The 14,890-nt window shown below is 44.9% G+C and overlaps 1 protein-coding gene across 4 annotated transcripts in view; it reads right to left on the reverse strand.

Annotated features, from left to right (window-relative positions):
• Positions 1-375: 375 nt before the first annotated feature.
• The window catches only part of LOC117246112 (phosphatidylinositol 4,5-bisphosphate 3-kinase catalytic subunit alpha isoform-like), a 116,138-nt gene continuing 101,623 nt past the window's right edge, over positions 376-14,890 (reverse strand). For all 4 annotated transcript variants that reach the window (XR_013490566.1, XM_078166030.1, XM_078166031.1 and 1 more), the window contains 4 exons: positions 10,162-10,279; positions 9,928-10,079; positions 9,690-9,838; positions 376-4,130 (listed from right to left, as the gene is read on the reverse strand). Coding sequence is in view for 3 of the 4 variants with exons in the window: in XM_078166030.1 (XP_078022156.1) it covers positions 4,006-4,130; positions 9,690-9,838; positions 9,928-10,079; positions 10,162-10,279 (544 nt within the window). In the remaining variant the exon portion in view is untranslated. The remainder of the gene's footprint in view (positions 4,131-9,689; positions 9,839-9,927; positions 10,080-10,161; positions 10,280-14,890) is intronic.

The raw sequence follows: 14,890 nt of genomic DNA on the forward strand, positions 1-14,890 counted from the left end.
CTGCTAACTGCTAACAGCTGCTGTTCTTCTTTGAGTTAGCTGCTTACTGCTAACAGCTGCGGTTCTTCTTTGAGTTAGCTGCTAACTGCTAACAGCTGCTGTTCTTCTCTGAGTTAGCTGCTAACTGCTGCTGTTCTTCTTTGAGTTAGCTGCTAACTGCTAATAGCTGCCGTTCTTCTTTGAGTTAGCTGCTGACTGCTAACAGCTGCTGTTCTTCTTTGAGTGGCTGCTAACTGCTAGCAGCTGCTGTTCTTCTTCTTTGAGTTAGCTGCTAACTGCTAACAGCTGCTGTTCTTCTTCTTTGAGTTAGCTGCTGACTGCCAACTGCTGCTGTTCTTCTTTGAGTTAGCTTACTGCTAACAGCTGATATTCTTCTTCTTTGAGTTAGCAGCTAACTGCTAACAGCTGCTGTTCTTCTTTGAGTTAGCTGCTAACTGTTAACAGCTGCTGTTCTTCTTCTTTGAGTTAGCTGCTGACTGCCAACTGCTGCTGTTCATCTTTGAGTTAGCTTACTGCTAACAGCTGATATTCTTCTTCTTTGAGTTAGCAGCTAACTGCTAACAGCTGCTGTTCTTCTTCTTTGAGTTAGCTGCTAACTGCCAACTGCTGCTGTTCTTCTTCTTTGAGTTAGCAGCTGACTGCTAACAGCTTCTGTTCTTCTTTGAGTTAGCTGCTGACTGCTAACAGCTGCTGTTCTTCTTCTTTGAGTTAGCTGCTGACTTCTAACTGCTGCTGTTCTTCTTCTTTGAGTTAGCTTACTGCTAACAGCTGATGTTCTTCTTCGAGTTAGCTGCTAACTGCTGCTGTTCCTCTTTGGGTTAGCTGCTAACTGCTAACAGCTGCTGTTCTTCTTTGAGTGAGCTGCTAACTGCTAACAGCAACTGTTTACATCACCCACAGTGGGTCGCACACAGAACACTTTGTCAATACCTCACACCTGTCCTGTCCATGTTCGTCCTGCTGTCTGTCCCTTTGTCTCGGTGCTGTTACTACCCTTTGATTAAAGGTGAGACAACTCTGTCCCTCAATCTGTGTCGGACCTTTTACACAGAACGGCGACACAGAACAGTGAAGTGTTGGACTGACCTTGGAGACAGAGACAGACGGTGTGGATGGTGGACTCTGACGTCATCAGCAGATATTCTGATGTCAGCGTGCAACAGATCTGGGTTGAGCGTCGGTGGGCGGAGCTTCTGTAAATGTCTCCTGAGACTGTTGACACCTGTTCGTCACACAGGAAGGTGAAATATGGAGAGAGGAAAGCTGTGACTGAAAGCTGTGTCACAGCCCCACCTGGTGGACGTCAGAGGAAGTGCACACAAGCCAAACACAGCACACCTGTCAGGCTTTTATTTTGAAATCCAGTGATAATCCATGATGACACTGACAGTCACAGATAAGTGTGTGTGATGTCACACAGCACGCTCCGCCCCCCCAGGTGACCTGTTGTAAAGTTCAGTTTAAATACAAATCTGGGCATGGAGGCTGTATGAGCCCTCTGATTGGCCGACCCTGCAGTATGTGGGCATCAGCTTTGTAGCGTCTTCCAACCATTGTCTTTTATATTTAATTTCATATAAGTTTTTCCTGGAGATGATGGAGAATCAGACAGGATCAATAGTTATCACAGAACAATACTCAACATAAAGAAAAACATCAGCCGTCATCACTGTTCAATAGCCTACATCAGTCAATCAATCAATCAATCAATCAATCAATCAATCACATGAAAAAAAAACACATCACATCTGCTCAGATCCACATATTCAGTCACTATGGTAACCGGCACAGTCATGTGTGGGCAGGGCTTAGCCTGACCTCTGACCTGAGCAGAAACAAACACAAACCTTCACATTAAAAACGGGAGTCATGGCCCTTTAACCCGTTTGAGTGGGGCCCCGTCCCCTGGTAGCTGTCAGCCACCGAAACAGGAGAGGCGGGGCTTCCACTGATGCTACCCACGCTAACTAATCTACCCACAATTCATTGTTCCAGTGCAACAGCTCAGCTAACTAATAACTAACTATGGGTTAGAGTGCAACAGCTCAGCTAACAGGCTAACACGCTAACATCTAGCCTAGCATGGTTCATTAGACACAGTGCACCTGATCAAGCTAATGGCTAATGAGCAGCTGATTGGTTCAGATTGTCGTTTGATCCCTGATAAAACTTGATATGTTATTCAGTAAAAATCAGTTCAGAGCTCAAAACTTTGATATTAAAAAATATTCAGATCTCTGGAGCTAACGTCGGAATGCCGTCTGTCAGCAGCTGTGGGCGGGGCCTCTTATTAGAATTATCAGCTGGCTGCAGTCTGCAGAGGAAATATCAGCAACATGAGTTTTATTACTCCGAGCGGAGAGATGATAAAGTGTAACTAACAGCTGCTGTTCTTCTTCTCTGAGTTAGCTGCTAACTGCTAACAGCTGCTGTTCTTCTACTGTGAGTTCACTGCAAACTGCTAACAGCTGCTGTTCTTCCTGTTCTTCTTCTTTGTGTTAGCTGCTAACTGCTAACAGCTGTTGTTCTTCACTGAGTTAGCCCCTAACTGCTAACAGAGGCTGTTCTTCTTTTTTGAGTTAGCTGCTAACTGCTAACAGCTTTTGTTATTTTTCTTTGAGTTAGTCACTAACTGCTAAAAGCTGCTGTTCTTCTTCTCTGATTTAGCTGCTAACTGCTAACAGCTGCTGTTCTTCTAATCTGAATTAGCTGCTAACTGCTAAAAGCTAACCGCAAACAATGCCTGAGAATTTCACAACATCACATAAAAAAATTTACAGGTAACACTTGTAAAATTTCAAATATCATGCAGGAATTTAACAACGAAAACTGACAGAAATGTCACAAGAAAAAATCTAAAGATTTCATGAACAAATCTGAAAGTCAAAATATTTTTAGGATACAAAAGTTGTAATATCTTAAAATAAAGTTTTAATATTTTTAATAATAAAATTTGAAAAATCAAATTTCAATATTTCCATAAGAAAAGTCATTACATTTGAAGAAAGTCTGAATTTTTAAAGAGCAATAAAGTTCATAACATTTCAGAGAGAAACTTTGACAACAGGCTAATGTGACGTCATCATGTTGGTTTTAACGTATCGTTTAATGATGGAACATGACCCTGATAAAAACTCGCTGTGTTCACACGCGTGCTTTTACACTCCAACAGAAACCTGATTGGTTAGTTTGGTCTTGTCTCAGCACCATGACTCCACCCACAGCTGCTCAGCTCTGCCTTCCTATTGGTCCGAACTCCTGATTGTCATAATCAAAGCATTGATTGGTGATTGGAGGTTTTATTGCTCTCACAGTGACCTCAGTGTTCACTTTGCTGGTTTCAATAAAGCTGGCTTCATTCAAATTAGGTGCGTCTTAATAAAGTTTGATTCAAATCAAAGCTACGCTAATAAAGTTTTTTTTTCTGTGTTCAAAGCAGCTAACAGAGCTAACAGGCTGACTGTAGCACCGACTGGAAGACGTTTACGACATCATTATCATCGTCATCATCATCATCATCATGTTTTCCCAGCATGCCTTTGGCATCCTCAGCCACCTCTCTGACCTGTGACCCTGAGATTCATGTTGCTATGACAACCATCCAACCGACATGATGTTGTGATACTTAAACTACAACAATCAAACACCTTCATCTGCCCCATCATCCTCATCCTCACAGTAGTGCAGTAAAGACACAGTGTCTGTGTGTGTGTGTGTGTGTGTGTGTTACAGTTTATATACAGTTTGGGTGTCTACATATATCAGAGTCTGTTGGATGTGTCTGATGGTGTGTGTGTGTGTTATATAAATATATGCGTTATATATAAATAAGTGTATATATATCAGTGTTCGCTGGACATGTGTCTGATGGTGTGTGTTATATAAATATGTGTGTTATGTATAAATGAGTGTATACACATATGTATATATATGTGTGTGTATATATACATATATATATATATGTGTGTGTATATATATATATATATATATATATATATATATATATCAGTGTTCGTTGGGCATGTGTCTAATGGTGTGGAAGATCCAGTCCATCTTGGTGCTCCAGCCTCCATGATGAGCGTCGTTCATCTGTTTGGTGAAATACTCCAACGCCTCCTGCTGGCTTTTCTCTGAGAGACAGAGACAGGTGGACAAACAGACAGACAGACAGACAGACAGACAGAGACAGAAGAAGATGAGACATTATCTTTGAGAGTCAGAGGATTTCTGCTGAAGTCGTCAAATGTGGAGGTGAAGCTTTGTGTGGACGTTTGTGCCAAATTTGAGAAAACTCCCTCAAGATGTTCGTGAGATAATGTGATAACAAGAATCTGATAGATGGGGTCACAGTGACCTTTGACCTCTGACCATCAAAATCTTATCAGTTTATCTTACGACTGTGTAATTCAACTGGACGTTTGAGCCAAATTTGAGGAAAATTACGTGTTTTTGAGACATCGTGTTCACATTGGTCTCATTCTCGTGAAAATGATATCTTAAGACAGTATGACAGAGTTCTTCAAATCTGGCACAAACGTCCACATGCACTCAACAGTGAACTGATTCCATTTTGATGGTCAAAGATCATTGTGTAGCACACAGCCTGAAAAACAGCAGGCTGCACTTTCTTTCTGTGCAGAGGAGGATTTGGTGAGTGGCTGTGACAGCAGAGGAGTGGGTGTGATGGTAAATGTGGGGTGTGGTTAAAACAGAGCAACAGATAACGATTGCTGACTGCAGACACCTGTGACGTGTGAAAAGAAGACAACAGGTTCGTTCGAGATGAGCCAGTCCTGCGCAGATTCGATCACTGGCGATCGGCGCACAATGCATGCCGGTTAGTTTTGTGTCTGACTTCATCCCGACTTTCTCTGACGTATTACAAAAGTGGACAGCGCAAGAGCGAGGTGGCCGCAGTTTTTAGAGCCAGGTGCTGCAGTTGCTCTCCACCGACTGCACCGCCTGGCTCTCACCTGATCTAACAGCTGATTGGTTCAGATGTCGACTCAACAAGATGACGTTTTAGATAAACTACTCATTTTTGTTGACTTCTAGAGATTAAGATTGTATTTGTCTGATCTGAAGGTTTATTCTGTGAACAGAAAACATGTTATGTGACTGATGGTGAAAACAAACTGATATATGGGTCTGATCACTTTTTTAATGAACTGACATCATTCCAGACAGGATGTAAGTGTGTCTGTGACTTCCTGCACGGACTGAAGGCTGCTGGAAACTGTCGGGAAACTGTCCGACTTCACTGCAGCTTTTTGTCACCGCCCCCCGCTGCGGCCGCCTGCTCTCGTCTACTTTCCAGGCGAGGCGCAGTTCATCTCGAACGAGCCTAACGCCAGTGTGGAGTAGAGTGGCATGAGCAGAGGAGTTTTTGAGACACAAACAGCATTTTCGGCACACAAGTCATCTCTTTTTGACTGATCATTACAAGCTCCTTGAGGTGAGTTCTCCCTTCTTAGAGGATCTTGGAGAATGACAGTGTGACCATGAAGGATTGTTGATTGTGATTGTTGTTATAGTGACCATCATCAACCCTCTGTGTTCTTCTCCCATACGAGTGTAAAAGCACTCGTTTGTTACGTTTAATGCTTTTAAACTTTTAATCTATGTAAAGGAACTTTACATGTGTAATAACAGACTTACTTTCTGTCCAGGGCGACGTTCAGCAGTTACGAGCCGTCACGTGTTTTTAGAATCCATCGAGGAGAGAAGTAATCCATCAGGGAAACACTTCAGAAACATTATAAAGTGATAGCTGTATGTTTTATCCACTTATTTCTTGAATACCTAAATAATTATTTACTGTTTTGGAAGCGGCGTTTGTTAGACGGTGGCAGCTGTGTTGATTCTCTCGTCCAATCACAAATTGTGTTATTAGATGGTGAAACGCGTGTAAACAGCTGAACCAATGACCGTTGCGAATAGCGGAGGCGATCCTCAGAGAGTAAATAATGACCAAGATAGTTATCTGTAGTTTACCGAACTAACTAAAAAGATAAGTTTTTAGCTCAATTATTATTTTATATTAATTTTTGATGTGTTTATCTAAAACCCGCAATCCGACCCGCATGTTATTTTTTCCACCCAGATCCGAACCTGGGAAAAAAAAAATTTCTTTTAAAAACCCACCCGCAAATCAGCTGTTTTTGCGGGTACCCGTTGGGTACCCCCAGTGCAGGACTCTGATTCACAGTTGTTACCGGCCAGCTCTTCGCTTTAAGACGGTGGCCATGTGGGTGTGACGTAGTAGATGTTGTCGGAAGTAAAGCGGCGTATAGCGTGTACGGACGGGAATGCCCCGTGAAAACAGTACTGTTCATGCTACGGGGTGGTTGCAGTCTGTTTACAGTCTGTTTACAGTGTTTAGATAGGCTCCAGTTACAGCATAGTCTCTGTGAGAAGACCCTGCGTTATGTTGTGTTATGTTTTCCTGCTGTAGAGGAGAAATAAATGTGCTTCTGCACGAACGTCAGTTCTGCATCCTCGTTCTTCAAGCAGAGTTGGTCGTTACAGCAACGAGCCAGGTTGTAAAGATAATCTAAAGATACCCCCCCCCCCCAAAGAAAAAAAAAACGTTTTTAAGTTTTTCGTGTTCTAATTTTTCATAACCGTTTATGTGTTTTCTCAAACACATGTAAACGTGCAGGAAGAGGCAGGTGAGGAGGATGAGGCAGGTGAGGAGGACGAGGCAGGTGAGGGTATGAGGTAGGTGAGGAAGAAGAAGCAGATGAGGAGGATGAGGCAGGTGGGGAGGATGAGGCAGGTGAGGGAATGAGGCAGGTGAGGAAGAAGGAGCAGGTGAGGAGGATGAGGCAGGTGAGGAGGACGAGGCAGGTGAGGGCATGAGGTAGGTGAGGAGGACGAGGCAGGTGAGGAGGATGAGGCAGGTGAGGAGGATGAGGCAGGTGAGGGAATGAGGCAGGTGAGGAAGAAGAAGCAGATGAGGAGGATGAGGCAGGTGAGGAGGATGAGGCAGGTGAGGAGGATGAGGCAGGTGAGGGAATGAGGCAGGTGAGGAAGAAGGAGCAGGTGAGGAGGATGAGGCAGGTGAGGAGAAAGAAGCAGGTGAGGAAGATGAGGCAGATGAGGAAGGAGCAGGTGAGGAGGAAGAGACAGGTGAGGTATGAGGTAGGTGAAGAGGAAGAGGCAGGTGAGGAAGAAGAAGCAGGTGAGGAGGATGAAGCAGATGAGGAGGATGAGGCAGATGAGGAGGAAGAAGCAGGTGAGGAGGATGAAGCAGATGAGGAGGAAGAAGCAGGTGAGGAGGATGAAGCAGATGAGGAGGAAGAAATAGGTGAGGAGGATGAGGCAGGTGAGGAGGAAGGACAGGTGAGGGAATGAGGCAGGTGAGGAAGAAGAAGCAGATGAGGAGGATGAGGCAGGTGAGGAGGATGAGGCAGGTGAGGGAATGAGGCAGGTGAGGAAGAAGGAGCAGGTGAGGAGGATGAGGCAGGTGAGGTATGAGGTAGGTGAAGAGGAAGAGGCAGGTGAGGAAGAAGAAGCAGGTGAGGAGGATGAAGCAGATGAGGAGGAAGAAGCAGGTGAGGAGGATGAGGCAGATGAGGAGGAAGAAGCAGGTGAGGAGGATGAAGCAGGTGAGGAGGATGAAGCAGATGAGGAGGAAGAAATAGGTGAGGAGGATGAGGCAGGTGAGGAGGAAGGACAGGTGAGGAGGAAGAGGCAGGTGAGGAGGATGAGGCAGGTGAGGAAGAAGGAGCAGGTGAGGGTATGAGGCAGGTGAGGAGGACGAGGCAGGTGAGGAGGATGAGGCAGGTGAGGAGGATGAGGCAGGTGAGGGAATGAGGCAGGTGAGGAAGAAGAAGCAGATGAGGAGGATGAGGCAGGTGAGGAGGATGAGGCAGGTGAGGGAATGAGGCAGGTGAGGAAGAAGGAGCAGGTGAGGAGGATGAGGCAGGTGAGGAGAAAGAAGCAGGTGAGGAGGATGAGGCAGATGAGGAGGGAGCAGGTGAGGAGGAAGAGACAGGTGAGGTATGAGGTAGGTGAAGAGGAAGAGGCAGGTGAGGAAGAAGAAGCAGGTGAGGAGGATGAAGCAGATGAGGAGGAAGAAGCAGGTGAGGAGGATGAGGCAGATGAGGAGGAAGAAGCAGGTGAGGAGGATGAAGCAGATGAGGAGGAAGAAGCAGGTGAGGAGGATGAAGCAGGTGAGGAGGATGAAGCAGATGAGGAGGAAGAAATAGGTGAGGAGGATGAGGCAGGTGAGGAGGAAGAGACAGGTGAGGAGGATGAGGCAGGTGAGGAGGATGAGGCAGGTGAGGAAGAAGGAGCAGGTGAGGGTATGAGGCAGGTGAGGAGGACGAGGCAGGTGAGGAGGATGAGGCAGGTGAGGAGGATGAGGCAGGTGAGGGAATGAGGCAGGTGAGGAAGAAGAAGCAGATGAGGAGGATGAGGCAGGTGAGGAGGATGAGGCAGGTGAGGGAATGAGGCAGGTGAGGAAGAAGGAGCAGGTGAGGAGGATGAGGCAGGTGAGGAGAAAGAAGCAGGTGAGGAGGATGAGGCAGATGAGGAAGGAGCAGGTGAGGAGGAAGAGACAGGTGAGGTATGAGGTAGGTGAAGAGGAAGAGGCAGGTGAGGAAGAAGAAGCAGGTGAGGAGGATGAAGCAGATGAGGAGGAAGAAGCAGGTGAGGAGGATGAGGCAGATGAGGAGGAAGAAGCAGGTGAGGAGGATGAAGCAGATGAGGAGGAAGAAGCAGGTGAGGAGGATGAAGCAGGTGAGAAGGATGAAGCAGATGAGGAGGAAGAAATAGGTGAGGAGGATGAGGCAGGTGAGGAGGAAGAGACAGGTGAGGAGGATGAGGCAGGTGAGGAGGAAGGACAGGTGAGGAGGATGAGGTAGGTGAGGGAATGAGGCAGGTGAGGAGGAAGAGACAGGTGAGGAGGATGAGGTAGGTGAGGAGGAAGAGGCAGGTGAGGAGGAAGAGACAGGTGAGGAGGAAGGACAGGTGAGGAGGAAGAGGCAGGTGAGGAGGAAGAGACAGGTGAGGAGGATGAGGTAGGTGAGGGAATGAGGCAGGTGAGGAGGAAGAGACAAGTGAGGAGGAAGGACAGGTGAGGAGGAAGAGGCAGGTGAGGAGGATGAGGCAGGTGAGGAGGAAGAAGCAGGTGAGGAGGAAGATCTGAAATGACATCAATAGTTGATATGAAAACAGATGAAGACATGAACTTAGTGTCTCACACACTTGGAGGACTCTGAAGACAAAGTCTGACGTGATGAGTTCTGTGTTTGGAGAAGCTCCGTCCCCCACTGACTCTGTGTCACGACAGGACGGGGTGGAGTTCATTAACAAGTAAGATGTTTTTTTTAAAGGTGTATTAACTGTTTTTGGTCCCTATCAGACACCGTATCAAGTTTCATTCTTCATTTATCAGGGCTGACACCAGGTCAGTAAACAATGTGACGTTTTTTGGTGGGCGGGGCTTAGCTGAGGCAAAACAGTTCTCCACAGACATTAGCTAGTGCTAGCTAACATTAACGGTTATCAAGTTTTAGACAATGGAGGAAGATGATGTGAGTGGTGCGTTCAGAAACACTCATTCTGAGTGTCTGAATGTACCGTTTGGTTATCCAGAGCGCCGCACTGTCAGGGTGTCAATCTCTGCCTCTGTCTCCACCTGCCTGTCTCTGTCTCCACCTGTCTCCGGCCATGTGTCTTACCCAGTGCCAGGGTCTTCCTCAGGTAGGCGATGTCATCAAAGCTCTGCAGTTCGGGCATGCCGCAGCCCAGCAGGAGGGAGAAGAGGTTGATGAAGAGGCTGGCGTGCTGCCGGATGGCCAGGTAGGCTTTATAACACATCTCCTGGAACCTGACACACAGATGGGTAAACAGACAGTGAGATGGGCACAGGTGGAGACAGGAGGACCAGCACTGAGACAGGTGAGGTGCAGGTGAGACCTCTCAAACTCTTTGGTCTTGGTGGACTCCTGGACTCCTTTACTGATTACGATGAGGAAGTCCTGAGTGAGAACGAACGGCACTCGCTCCCTCTTGTACCCAAACTTCTTCTTCTTGTGGTCCAGGAAGTGGCCGAAGTCGATGTGGAACAGCTGGAGGAGGAAGAGGAGGAGGAAGAGTTAGGGGGTTTGGAGTTTGGACACTTCCAGGATGTGTGGACGACCGCCAGCTCACCTGTCCGTTCTCCTTCACCATGATGTTGGAGTTGTGTCTATCTCCGATTCCCAGGATGAATGTTGCCACACAATAACCTGCACACGACCTGGTGAAGAGGTCGATGGCCCGGTCGTACCTGAGACACACACAGGAAGTCAGGTGAGATCAGTGGTTAAACTGCTTCCTGTGGGGGCGGCGAGGACAGACATGTAGGGATGGAAAATAAAAGAGCCGTCACAGCCACGGTGTTTCCATTCAGACGGTATGGAGTTTATTTGCTAACATTTCTATCGTCACTTTATTCTGTTCTGTCTTCACGTTCTGGATTTTTACCTTTACCTTTATCGTTGTTTATCATTTATCGTTATTTATCACTGTTTATCATTTATTGTTGTTTATCACACCCATCAGTGTTCATTTCATTGAAGAAAACTCTGATTAAAAAAAATACGTCAACAGCGTTTACTTCCAGAACGAAGACGAGACGATGACGAGCTGAAAACAGATCTTGATGATAAAAACTGATGACGTGTGTGTTAGTCAGCTGAGGACTGTTGGACATCTAAAATAAGACAGGAGGAGGATTGGACGGACGGAGAAATGTTTCTAAGAGTGCAGAGTAGAATCAAAGATCCCCGTCTGATGCCACCTGTCCCCTGGACACCTGAAAGTTCAGACAGCTGTCGTCGACTGAAACTGTGAATCTAACGAGCATTTTCATGTGAAGACAGAATCTGAAACAGCTGCCAACATCAACACTGGTTCTGACACACCAAAACAAATCTGTTGTAGGTTCAGTCCTCCTGGTGATAAACCTGATTCTGTCTCTGACTGACAGCACTACCTCAACAAACTTTGTACACCTGCACCAAATTCATGCGTCATACATGTTTAGATGTTCCCCACACGAAGACTTTTAAAAACTCGATCACTGAATCCATACGTCCAGTTTGTCTTATTGTAATCAGATCTGTTCATAGACTGATAAAATGACACAACACGTTTACCGCAATATGTCAGATAATCATATTGATTTACTCAGTCTCACTGAAACCTGGCTGTGTCAAGATGAATATGTTAGTCTAAATGAGTCCACTCCTCCCAGTCATAATAATACCCACATTCCTCGAGGCAGCGGCCGAGGAGGGGGAGTTGCAGCCATTTTTAGCTCTAGTCTGTTAATCAGCCCTAAACCTAAACTAGATTATAATTCATTTGAAAGCCTCGTTCTTAGTGTTTTACATCCGACCTGGAAAACCTCGCAGCCACTTTTATTTGTTATAGTGTACCGTGCTCCTGGCCCGTATTCTGAATTTGTATCTGAATTCTCAGAGTTTTTATCCAGTTTAGTTCTTAAATCAGATAAAGTTATTATTGTAGGCGATTTTAACATTCATGTCGATGTTGATAATGACTCCCTGGCTACTGCGTTTATCTCATTATTAGACTCCATTGACTTCAGTCAGGGTGTACATGAACCCATTCACTGTTTTCACCATACCCTTGATCTAGTTCTGACGTATGGAATTGAAATTGATAACCTAACAGTCTTTCCACAGAATCCCTCGCTATCGGATCATTATCTGATTACTTTTGATTTCTTTTTACTCGATTACACGCCACTCAGCAACAGTTACTATACTAGATGTTTATCAGATAGTGCTGTCACAAAATTTAAGGAAAAGATTACTCCGTCGTTAAATTCAATACCAAGTCCCTCAGTAACAGAGGTTTCCCGTACTGACTTTGATCGTTTTGTCGATAGCGCCGTAGGCTCGCTGCGAACAACACTTGACTCTGTAGCTCCTCTTAAAAAGAAGTTAACAAAGCAAAGAAAGTTCGCTCCTTGGTATAACTCTCAAACCCGTAAGTTAAAACAAATATCACGAAAATTTGAAAGGAATTGGCGATTAACCAAACTGGAAGAATCTCGTTTAATCTGGACAGACAGTCTCAAAACTTATAAGAGCGGCCTCCGCAATGCCAGAGCAAACTATTACTCAGCATTAATAGAAGACAATAAGAACAACCCCAGGTTTCTTTTCAGCACTGTAGCCAGGCTGACTGAGAGTCAAAGCTCTATTGAGCCTTGTATTCCTTTAGCCCTTAGCAGTAATGATTTTATGAGCTTTTTTAATGACAAAATTCTAACTATTAGAGGCAAAATTCATGACCTCCTGTCCTCAGATAGTACCTATCTAACCTCAAACACAGCTGTAAGACCTAATATATATTTAGATTGCTTCTCCCCAATTTCTCTTCAAGAATTGACAGCAGTGATTTCTTCATCTAAATCATCAACGTGTCTCTTAGACCCCATCCCAACTAGGCTACTTAAGGAGGTCTTTCCTTTAGTTAACACTCATATATTAGATATGATCAATATATCCTTATTAACAGGCTATGTACCACAGTCTTTTAAGGTAGCTGTAATTAAACCTCTACTAAAAAAAGCCCACCCTGGATCCAGAGGTGTTAGCCAACTATAGACCAATATCTAATCTTCCTTTTATGTCAAAGATCCTTCAGAAAGTAGTCGCAGACCAGCTGTGTGATTTTCTCCATGATAATAATTTATTTGAGGAATTTCAGTCAGGATTTAGAGTGCATCATAGCACTGAGACAGCACTAGTTAAAATTACAAATGACCTTCTGATTGCTTCAGACAAAGGACTCGTCTCTGTACTTGTTTTATTAGATCTTAGTGCGGCGTTTGACACAATTGACCATCAAATTCTACTGCAGATACTGGTAATGGTAAATGGACCTGCATTTGTATAGCGCCTTTCTAGTCATCTAGTGACCACTCAAAGCGCTTTTTACACTACGAGTCACGTTCACCCATTCACACACACACATTCATACACTGGTGGCCGAGGCTACCATACAAGGTGTCACCTGCTACTCAGTTTTCACACACTCACACACCGATGGAACAGCTATCGGGAGCAATTTGGAGTTCAGTATCTTGCTCAAGGATGCTCCGACATGCAGCCTGGAGGAGCCCAGGATAGAACCGCTGATCTTTTGATTGGTGGACGACCCGCTCTACCTCTGAGCCACAGCCGCCCCACACTGGAACACTTAATTGGCCTAAAAGGTTCTGCACTAAGCTGGTTTAAATCTTATTTATCTGATCGTTTTCAGTTTGTTGACGTTCATAATGAATCATCCTTACGTACCAAAGTTTGTTTTGGAGTTCCGCAAGGTTCTGTGCTCGGACCAATCCTATTTACTCTATATATGCTTCCTTTAGGTAACATCATTAGAAATCACTCTGTAAATTTCCATTGTTATGTGGATGATACACAGTTGTATTTATCTATGAAGCCAGAAGAAAGTAATCAATTAACTAAACTCCATAACTGCCTTAAAGACATAAAAACCTGGATGAGCACCAATTTCCTGATGTTAAATTCAGACAAAACTGAAGTTATTGTTCTTGGCCCCAAACAACTCAGAGGCTCTTTATCTGATGACATAGTTTCTCTAGATGGCATTGCTCTGGCCTCTAGCACTACCGTAAGAAACCTCGGAGTAATATTTGATCAAGATTTGTCTTTTAATTCTCATTTAAAACAAACCTCACGGACTGCATTTTTTCATCTGCGTAATATTGCGAACATTAGGCCTATCCTGACCCGAAAAGATGCAGAAAAATTGGTCCATGCTTTTGTTACCTCAAGGCTGGATTACTGTAACTCTCTATTATCAGGTAGCTCTAGTAAGTCCTTAAAAACTCTCCAGCTAATTCAGAATGCAGCAGCACGTGTACTAACAGGAACTAAGAAACGAGATCATATTTCTCCTGTTTTAGCTTCTCTGCACTGGCTCCCTGTAAAATCCAGAATTGAATTTAAAATCCCACTGTTAACTTATAAAGCTCTAAATGGTCAAGCTCCGTCATATCTTAGAGAGCTCATAGTGCCATATTATCCCACCAGAACACTGCGCTCTGAGAACGCAGGGTTACTCGTGGTCCCTAAAGTCTCCAAAAGTAGATCAGGAGCCAGAGCCTTCAGCTATCAGGCTCCTCTCCTGTGGAATCATCTTCCTGTTACGGTCCGGGAGGCAGACACCGTCTCCACATTTAAGACTAGACATAAGACTTTCCTCTTTGATAAAGCTTATAGTTAGGGCTGGGTCAGGCTTGCCCTGTACCAGCCCCTAGTTAGGCTGACTTAGGCCTAGTCTGCTGGAGGACCCCCCTATAATACACCGGGCACCTTCTCTCCTTCTCTCCTTCTCTCTCTCTCTCTCTCTCTCCCTCTCTCTCTCTCTCTCATCCTATTACTGCATCTTGCTAACTCGGCCATTCTGGATGTCACTAACTCGGCTTCTTCTCCGGAGCCTTTGTGCTCCACTGTCTCTCAGATTAACTCATATCACAGCGGTGCCTGGACAGTGTGACGTGTGTGGTTGTGCTGCTGCCGTGGTCCTGCCAGATGCCTCCTGCTGCTGCTGCCATCATTAGTCATTAGTCATACTTCTACTGTTATTATACACATATGATTATTGTCACACATGTATACTGCCAGATATTAATATATACTTTCAACATATTGTACCACAGTAGCCAGAACTATAATCATAATATTAATACTTTCATTAATGTTGTTGTAAGCTACTGTCATTACCGTCTGTCCCGCATCTCTCTCTGTCTCTCTCTCTCTCTCTCTCTCTGTCTCTCTCTCTGTCTCTCTTTCTGTCTCATTGTGTCATACAGATTACTGTTAATTTATTATGC

The sequence above is a fragment of the Epinephelus lanceolatus genome, unplaced genomic scaffold (genome assembly GCF_041903045.1).
Source record: "Epinephelus lanceolatus isolate andai-2023 unplaced genomic scaffold, ASM4190304v1 scaffold28, whole genome shotgun sequence".
In the NCBI taxonomy this organism is placed as follows: domain Eukaryota; kingdom Metazoa; phylum Chordata; class Actinopteri; order Perciformes; family Serranidae; genus Epinephelus; species Epinephelus lanceolatus.